General features: G+C 40.4%; 1 protein-coding gene across 7 annotated transcripts in view; it reads left to right on the top strand.

Annotated features, from left to right (window-relative positions):
• The first annotated feature begins 993 nt into the window (after positions 1 to 993).
• The window catches only part of TCERG1 (transcription elongation regulator 1), a 63021-nt gene continuing 54329 nt past the window's right edge, over positions 994 to 9685 (top strand). For all 7 annotated transcript variants that reach the window (XR_004033256.1, XM_003266583.3, XM_012505072.2 and 4 more), the window contains exons 1-2: positions 994 to 1091; positions 7768 to 7993. Coding sequence is in view for 6 of the 7 variants with exons in the window: in XM_003266583.3 (XP_003266631.1) it covers positions 1033 to 1091; positions 7768 to 7993 (285 nt within the window). In the remaining variant the exon portion in view is untranslated. The remainder of the gene's footprint in view (positions 1092 to 7767; positions 7994 to 9685) is intronic.

The following is a 9685-nucleotide window of genomic DNA, read 5'->3' as shown; positions in this document are numbered from 1 at the left end:
CTGCTATTTAGTAGATGTGTGACCTTGGGCAAGTTACTTAACCTCTCTGTGCCTCAAGCTCATTTACAAACAGTGACTATGTTACCCACCTCTTAGTAATTTTTGAATCTTAAAAGAGTTAACGTACATGACGTACTTAGATCTGGGTTTGCTACCCGGTTAGGTCCAAGTAAAATTTATCTATTAGTATTATTTTAATATTTTTAGGACTTTAATAAAAGGGCTCATCCTCCTTGTGCCTTTGAAACCCCAAATCCGAAACTTTTTTTTTGTTAATTAGAAAAACGAAATAAATATTCAGAATTGTCTGGTATTCTGGGTGTGCTAATTTCAGACAAGCACATTTTGAGATCCAGGGAGAGATGGTTAAGCTGTAAATTGCAAAGAGGCTTGCCTTCGCCAATTTACCTTTCTTAATGCAGCAACTTATAACACCTACTCTCTTGCAACTATTTAGTATAATTTGGGAGGTATTCTTGTAATTAGTAATATATTATTTAATAACATGGATATAGAGCTGAGTGGTGACTTAAGACTCCTGCTACTGTAAAGCTAGGAAATAGCGGCTTCCCACAGCAACTGTGCAATCGGTTTAGGTGCGGCCCAGGTCGATTTTGATTGACCTGCCCAGTGGAAATGCTCTCCGCCTGAACTACCACTGGCCAATATGGCTCCACAATTGGCTCTCCTGGAAGCCGATAGACACGTGGCTACTGCAGGCCGAGCCGAACTTGGGAGGACTTAGTTCTGCTTACCGCGAGAGGGCGCCGGCGGTTCCTTACTGCTAAAATCTCATTTCCCATAAAGCCCCCGAGTCACCAATCAACTGGCTGTCTTCATACCGCTTTCAAAGTCGGCGGGCCCCTTGCCCAATAGCAAAGAACATACCGCCCCCATCTCTAAGATTGATGGAAAGCTTGACCAACCGCATCTCAGACTTCCGCTGTCTCCGCCTCTCTTGTTGGGGATTGACGATTTTTCTAGCCAATAGGTGACGCCGGGTCGGCGGGTGGATGAACGCGGCCCTCTGTAATGGCGGAGCGTGGCGGGGACGGGGGCGACGGTGAACGATTCAACCCGGGGGAGCTCAGGTAAGGGACGCTGCCCCCCTTCGTATCTCTGCTCACGAGAGCCCCATAGGCTAGACCTGCCATGTGGAGATCCGGGGCGGACGGTGGGTAGCGGAGCCGGGCGGCCCTGGGCCGGGACCGCATGGGGTTTAAGAAGGGGGAAGGGGAAGGTGGCTTGAATGAGAGCCGGGCCCCGGCTGGGCCAGGGCCTCCTGCGTGTTCTCTGGCTGCTTCCTAGTGCTTTCTTAGGGCCTCGCCGCCTCTTGCGGCCTTCAGCCCTCTGGCCGGGCGCGGTGCTCCCGCCTTTGGGCCCAGCCTCAGCCGCGTGTCGCCTCCGTCTCGGCCGACCTGACTCTCTCCCCCGGCTGCGCTCTGCTGCGGGCCTGATTTTCCTCATCGACGTCTCTGCACTCCGCAGTTACTTCCCCTATACCCCTCGCCACTTCTGGCTAAGTCTTCTCCACGCCCTCCGCGGCTCTTTGGGCTCCCCACGTTTGCCTTTTCATTTCATCCCCCTCATCGCTTGCCTTTCTTAACTTCGGTGGCTTTTCTTCCTTTTTTCATCCGTTTATTCCTTATTATTCTGTAGTTGTGAGTAACAACAACGGTAGCAACAGCTTATTAGGCACTTACCGTGTTCCAGTAAACTCTTTAATTAGGTTTGTCTCATTTAATCCTCACAACCATCGTTTGGAGTAGTTGCTATTAACGTTTTGCAGGCCACAGACCAGAGGCGTCTTCAGTTGTTACTGGCCCATCTTACAGGTGAGATAACTGAGCCTCGTGGAGGTTGAGTCAGTAGAATAAGATTGCATAGGCGGATTTGTGGCTCCAGGAAGTGGCTTGAACTCAGGCAGTCAGGTTTCAAGCCTGCAATCCCGATTGGCATTCTATTCGTCCACTACTCATGCTATTTCCTTCAACAGCGCAGTGACCTTTTTTCCCCTGGAACCTCAGTGCCTATGAGTTTGTAATTAAAATTTGGTAAAATAAGAGTGACCTGGAGAAATCTTTTGGTCAGTGGTTTTTGAGGAAAAGAGGTATTATGCTTTATGTGTATTTGGTACTTTGTTTTTTTTCTGTATGGGAGAAATGGCATTTCAGATGTTCAGCTCCCATTCTGAATTGTGCTATTGTCAACATTTGAAAATGAAAAGAGCAGTGTAGATTATGAAGACTCTGTTGATACTGTCTAGAACTTAAGATGAAATTGTGTAAGGAAATGGGTATTGTTATTCAAGGTTTTAGAAGAGGAAAATGCCTTTCAGATTCTGTTTGGTCGCACACATAAATCTCCACTTTGGCAGAAATGAAATTTTGTCTTATTTCAGAGATGAATCTGAAACCCTTTAAACTCCATATGTATACAGCATTAATGAGTAATCAAGGTGAATTGTCAAAATCTTTAAATAGTAGCGATGCCAAGTTTATTCCTGATTTCGATCTTAAAGGGAGTTTACTTAGCTAGTTTCAGATGGATTTATTAGGGAACATTCTTTTGCATTTTAGAAAGTAACTTTCTAAAGCTTTAAAAAAGTCATTAATAAAGCTGTTTAGACTTTATTAATAGTCTAGACACTGTTGCACAACTGATTTGAATAGGGCTTTAATTTGCAAATAAATTTGCCCTGTTGCAAATATTTTATACCGTAGCCTCTTGGATTGGAAGTTGCTTGCAGAGCATAGTATACAGGTCTTTATTTTAGCATTTCTCGTGAAATTAGGTGTGTATGTGGCCTCTTTGATGGCAGAAGTCGGGGCTTAATTTTTGCATTGTATTTGTATCCAGAATGTACTTCATGGTGTGTCTGTCATAACCGCCTGGCAAATGAGATGTTCTATAGTTATGTTGTAAATAAATGAAGATAGATTAAAGATACTTCACTTATTGGGCCGACATTTATTGTGTGCTACATGACAGTTGCTGACCTAGGTGCTGGCAGTAGTGCCCTGAAGCAGACCAAAAAAAGAGGTTTGTCCTGAAGGAGCTTCCAGCTTAAGTAAGAGCCATCTAAATTGTAAATGAAATAAACCACATCAAATGATTAAATCTGCCTGTAAGTGTGAAGTGACTTACACAAGGTGGCTGGGTAGTTGGCAGGGTCTGGACTAAACCTCAGGTCTCCTCAATCACAGTTTATACAATTTGCCCCCATGTATCAGTAGCATCTTTTTATTTCTTGCCCCTCCGGTTAAAGTATTGTCTTTAGCATTGGGGAGATGGCATATCTGGATAGAAAACTTCTATTATAGAAAAATACCTTATGTTTGTATTTCCATGATGTTCTTGTGAAATATTTTTGTTCCTTCTATTCATGTAAGTAGGCTTTTGTTTTTCAGAAAGGTTGTAAGTGGTAGGAATGCAAATCACAATAGATGGAAAATTTATAGACATTCCAAATGCCATTAAAGTAACTTCCAGAGTCATTTATATAGATCCTTTCCCTAGAGCCTTTGTTTACCTATCAATACTTAAGATACTTGCAATCTGAATTTCCTTATCTATAAAATGAGAATAAGAATATTCTGGTGTTATCACTGACTAGCTGCCTTAAGAAAATTATTTTTCTGTGCTACCATTTTCTCTGTAAAAATGGTGCCAACTTACCTTATTGGGCTGTAGTGAGGATTAAGAGTTAATACAAATAATATCTGTATAACCATGCTGGTATATAGGAACTTTACTATCATTATTAAAACAATAATGTGTTTTAATGTGTTGCAACAGTATACTAAAGGGAACTATATACTAATGGCTAAAGATAATACAGAAGTAAATGGGAGATTTCTTCATAGCATTTATCATAATTGAAAAACTGAAATTAGGAATAATGATCCTGAGAGGGCCTATAGAGGCCAGAAGTGGGAAAGCAGTTTGAGGTGACATTTGAACTTGAGGCTGAATAATGAGAAGGAGCTAGTTATGTGAAAATCTGGGGAAGAACATGCTTGGCAAAGAGAACAGGTGCAGAGGCTTCAAAGTAATAAACTTGAAATATTTAAAGAAAAAGACTAGAATTTGTGGAAAAGTTAATGTGGGCCAGGTAATACAGGGCCTGATAATAATAATTATAGTAATAATAGCTAACATTACTAATATTAATATTATTTAACACTTACCAGTACTATTACTGTCCTAATGTTACAGAAACAGTAATAATAGCTAATAACTTAGATAGCACTTACATGCTAAGCACTATTCCAAGTACTTTATTAGCTCATTTAATCCTCACTGCAGGTTCTGGTGAGGTTGTTGTGATGAAGCAGTATAATATAAAGAGCCCAGCCCATTTTCTGTGCATAATTAACATCAGAAAATGGCAACTTAAGGCTATTCAAAAAAGGAAATTATGTGAATTTTGTCACCATTTTAGTGTCAGACTTTTGAAAACCATAACAAATTAATAGTGAAATGCCTTTTACAGATAAACACTGCTAGGTTTTGTGGGGGAATGAAAGTAATGATAGTCGAAGTAGTTTACTATGTACCAGCTACCACCCTAAATGTTTCACCGGGATTATCTCATTGAACAGAGATACCAGATACCTTTTCTGTTGCTCACTCATTCACATCTGAGGAAACTCAAGACTCAGAAATTATGTAACTAGCCTGACAACAAAAGACGGAGTCCTAACAGGGCTTTTTTATGGTTCTGGATCTTATATGCTTAACTTCAAGCTGTAACCAGGAAGTATGAAATTGTACAGGAATGAATACTGTAGACTTTTTGAGAAAAGGAGAGGCAGATGGAAAGAAAATCTAAGAGCAGGGTACATTATTAACTCAAGCGTGAAACAGAGTGTCTTTCCTTGGTGGTTAACTTTTTTTTGCTCTGAAAGGTTGGACATTCTTCAGTAACAGTGGCCTCTGTCTTTTGGGGATGCATATAATTTGAAAAAGACCTTCTGATTATTCTGATGTAATCCATATTCCTTTTTTTTTTTTTTTTTTTTAAGACAATGTCTTGCTCTGTCTCCCAGACTGAAGTGCAGTGGTGTGATCTTGGCTCACTGCAGCCTCCACCTCTCAGGTTCCTGCTGTTCTCCTGCCTCAGCCTTTTGAGTAGCTGGGATTACAGGCCAGCACCACCACACCCGGCTAATTTTTGTATTTTTAGTAGAGAGGGGGTTTCACTATGTTGGCCAGGATGGTCTCGAACTTCTGACCTCAGGTGATCTACCCACCTTGGCCTCCCAAAGTGCTGGGATTACAGGCATGAGCCACCGGGGGGCGTCCGGCCCATATTCCTTTTTAACTCATGTTTTCTAACCTTTATATTGTAGGATCATTTGCAAATTTGATTAAATATACTTGGTGTAGTAGTTCTGGACTTGTTTACAGTCCTGGTGTAACAAGGATTACACCAGGACTGTAAACAAGTCCAGAAGGCAAATTAGTTTTTTTTTTTTTTTTTTTTTTAATTTTTTAATTTGTTTGAGACTTGAGTCTCCCTCTCTTGCCCAGGCTGGAATGCAATGGTGCAATATCGGCTCACTGCAACCTCTGCCTCCTGGGTTTGAGTGATTCTCATGCCTCAGCCTCTCAAGTAGCTGGGGCTACAGGTGTGCACCACCACGCTTGGCTAATTTTTGTATTTTTAATAGAGACAGGGTTTTGCCATGTTGGCCAGGCTGGTCTCAAACTCCTGGCTTTAAGTGATCTGCCCACCTCTGCCTCTCAAAGTGCTGAGATGACAGGCATGAGCCACTGCTCCTGGCCTAAATTGGTTCTTTAGTAGGATTTTTTTGGTGTGTGTCAGAATTGAACTATGATGTGGTAAATTTAGAGAAAGTTCAAAGGATAATCTATAAGCAGAGGGTTGAGAAATGTCAGAAAGTTGAAAGAGCCTGGTAAGGAGAGACTGTAAGAATGATTATTTTCAAATATATAAAGAATATAATTGTTAATTCTTCTCTTGAGGACAGAAATGTAGGTTTTTTATGTATAATGTAGATGTATAGTAGCTACTGGGAATCCCATGATAGGTACTCAGTAAATGGGTGAAATTGTAAAAATAATTTTTTAAGATCGTGCATACCCTACTTGTAGTTTGGGTACAGTATCACCTAGGTATTCAGTGGTTCATGCAACAAATACTAATATAAATATTTACTGAGCCCTACTATGTACAGATCTATGTGCTAGGGATACAAGAGTGAACACAATTCCTACTCTGAAGGAGCATTTGCCTGTGTTTGAATCCTCTCTTTATTTTCTTTATTATTGAGACAGAGTCTCGCTCTATTGCTCAGGCTGGAGTGCAGTGGCACGATCTTGGCTCACTGCAACCTCCACTTCCCAGGCTCAAGCGATTCTCCTGCCTCAGCCTCCCAAGTAGCTGAGATTACAGGCGTGCACCACCATGCCCGGCTAATTTTTTTTGTATTTTTAGTAGAGATGGGGTTTCACCATGTTGGCCAGGTTGATGTTGAACTCCTGACTTCGAATGATCTGCCTGCCTTGGCCACCAAAGTGCTGGGATTACAGGCGTGAGCCACTGTGAGCCACCTGAATCCTGGCTTTAATACTGAACCAGTTGTATGGCCTTGGACAAGTGACTTCTTTGCTTTAGTTCTTTATCTATAAACTGAGATTAATAGTATCCATCTCATCGGGTTGTTTTGATGATTAAAAGACTATAACCCCAGCACTTTGGGAGGTCGAGGAGGGCAGATCATGAGGTCAGGAGATAAAGACCATTGCCAGCATGGTGAAACCCCATCTCTACCAAAATACAAAAAAAAAAAAAAAAATTAGCTGAGCGTGGTGGTGCATGCCTGTAGTCCCAGCTACTTGGGAGAGGAATCGCTTGAACCCGGGAGGCGGAGGTTGCAGTGAGCCGAGATCGTGCCACTGTACTCCAGCCTGGCAACAGAGTGAGACTTGGTCTCAAAAAAAAAAAAAAGAAAAAGAACATTCCTTCCTTATTCTGAGTTTGTCTGATACTTTCCTCATTTTTAGATTGAGGTTATACATTTTTGGTCAGAATAGGTGATGTTGTGTCCCTCTTAGTCACACATTATCTATCTGTCCTTAGATGATAATTAATTTTGATCACTGGGTCAAGGTATTGCCCAATTTCCTTATTACGTAGAGTGTTTTTTTTTTTTTTCCATCCATTCTTGCAACTTTAAGCAGCATGTGGGTAAATACTTTAAGACCATCAGATAACCCTCTTGTCTAAATTTTTGCCTAGACTCGGCGTCCATTGATCATCCAAACTAGATCATCCATTGATGTAAGTTTTTTGTTTTTTTTTTGAGGTGGAGCCTTGCTCTGTTGCCCAGGCAGGAGTGCAGTGGCATGATCTTGGCTCATTGCAACCTCCGCCTTGCGGGTTCAAGCGATTCTCCTGCCTCAGCCTCCCCAATAGCAGGAATTACAGGTGTGCCCCTCCATACCCGGCTAATTTTTGTATTTTTAGAAGAGATGGGGTTTCACCATGTTGGTGAGATTGGTCTCGAACTCCTGACCTCAGGTGATCCACCCGCCTTGACCTCCCAAAGTGCTGGGATTACAGGTGTGAGCCACTGCACCCGGCCCATTGATGTAGTTTTTGTCATGACGGTTGCAAAATGATGACTTTCCAACTCCATTTAGACTTAAGAACCTTTTAAATTTGATGTAATTAGAGATCAGTAGCTGCATTTTTGTAATTTTAAGAAAGAAAAATTTATTCCTTGTTTTCCCATGCAGGATGGCCCAACAGCAGGCCTTGAGGTTCCGAGGTCCAGCTCCCCCACCAAATGCAGTGATGCGAGGCCCACCACCTCTGATGCGACCTCCTCCACCTTTTGGTATGATGCGAGGCCCTCCTCCACCACCGCGGCCGCCCTTTGGACGTCCTCCTTTTGATCCTAATATGCCGCCAATGCCTCCTCCAGGAGGGATACCTCCACCTATGGGCCCTCCACACCTCCAGGTAAAGAATGTAGAGGTTGCCATTTCTTTGTTGGCATCATTATCAATATTATATATGGGTTTTGAGCTAAAAACTTATATTCTTAAATAGTTTCAGTTTATAGGAAAATGGGAGCTAAAGAGAAGATCCATATATTAGTATGTTTCTTCTAAATTAGTGGTAGCAGTAATTACTATGGAAATTCAGAATAGGACTTTAGATGGTGATAGAGAAGTATGTGTATAAAAACCAGGATTCAATAGTTTTTACCTACCTTTAGCTCTGTGAATTGGCTTTAGTGATGCATCTTCTTTATGGGAAATGAAGTTTGAAATCTTAAGATATTTTTGAGTGGAGAAAATTTATTTTCAAGGATATATGTTGCCAGCTAGTCTAAAAATATGTGTGTATATATTCCTGAGTAAGTCTTCTCCCCAGAAATGGTGCCTAGGATAGAATCTGGAAAGTGACAGCAAACACATTTTATAAGCACATAGTTGAATTTTTTTTCTCCCCTGGGGGGGGAAATAGGGTTATGTTACTCTTTTTGAAAAAGATTTATGATGGGATTTCTTTAAATAAAAACATTTATGGTATTTTAACCTGGGGCATAGATCCCTCTCCAGTGTATCCAGACCTATTGTCTGAAGTGAGGTCATGAAGGTATCAACTCTCAAATGTCTCATTTTGGGATTGTATTCTTTTTGAGTATGTATCTATGTTTTCTTAGTTTAGCCTGTATAATTCTGAAACCAAATAAATATAGTGGTATCGTCTGCCTTCCATTAGCTTAGACAGTGAAGAATGAATTATACTAAAAATAGAAGAAGACAATGAGTGCCATTTAAGTGATGTTAATTCTGTTTAGATAGGGTTGTGGTTATGGAAGAGACAGGTTTTAATACTTTGCTTAATAATTTTATGGCCTTCCTAATAACGAATAGCCTCTTCTTCCTTTAAACACACTGTTAAATGGTTTTATATTTGCTTCAAGGTTAGAATAAGAAATAACTTCTTAACTTATTCTGGTATAATCTTTAACATGAATTTGTTCTAATTTGTGCCTTTAAGAGTTAAACCTACTTGTGGAGTATTATAAAATGTAATGGACTAATGTAACCCTCTCATTGAAATATATCAAATGTTGTGCTGAGGTACTTTCTAATGTTGCCATGCCTTTCTTGGTCTTGGATAATTGTGTGGCTTTATATTAAATCCAAGTGATTTTCAGCCAAGGGCTCATGAAACATATTTGGGATAGATATTTTATATAACTTAGATCTGGTGTGCTGACGCTTGAAAGATACTCAACTGAATCCAGCAAAGATTGGAGTATGGGAAAGAAATTTTTAGGAAAATAAAGTATAGCTTCACATTATTAGCATAGTTTGAGTTCTATTATCCAGATTAAGCTGCTTTTGATAATTGAATTTTAATGTTACTTACAGATTATAGAGGAAATCTTTTAAATCTGTGCTCAAAATGTTTTTATAATGTCATAATGTCAAATTTTTAATTTTGAAACTCATTTTTATGCACAGTGAAAACTTTTTCTTGAAGGATTCTTCAAGAAGCTGTGGAGACAGTGGTGTGCCTGGTATTAAAACAGGATGTAAAAATCAATTTTTTAAAAAAAGTAATCCAGCTCCCTGTGTGTGAAAAGCAGATCATGTAGAAAGGAGAAAGCAGAATTCACTGACAATGTTATAACCC

Source organism: Nomascus leucogenys, chromosome 2, assembly GCF_006542625.1.
Source record: "Nomascus leucogenys isolate Asia chromosome 2, Asia_NLE_v1, whole genome shotgun sequence".
Classification (NCBI taxonomy): domain Eukaryota; kingdom Metazoa; phylum Chordata; class Mammalia; order Primates; family Hylobatidae; genus Nomascus; species Nomascus leucogenys.
The sequence above is the reverse complement of the archived record's forward strand: the minus strand, read 5'-3'. Positions and strand labels throughout refer to the sequence as shown.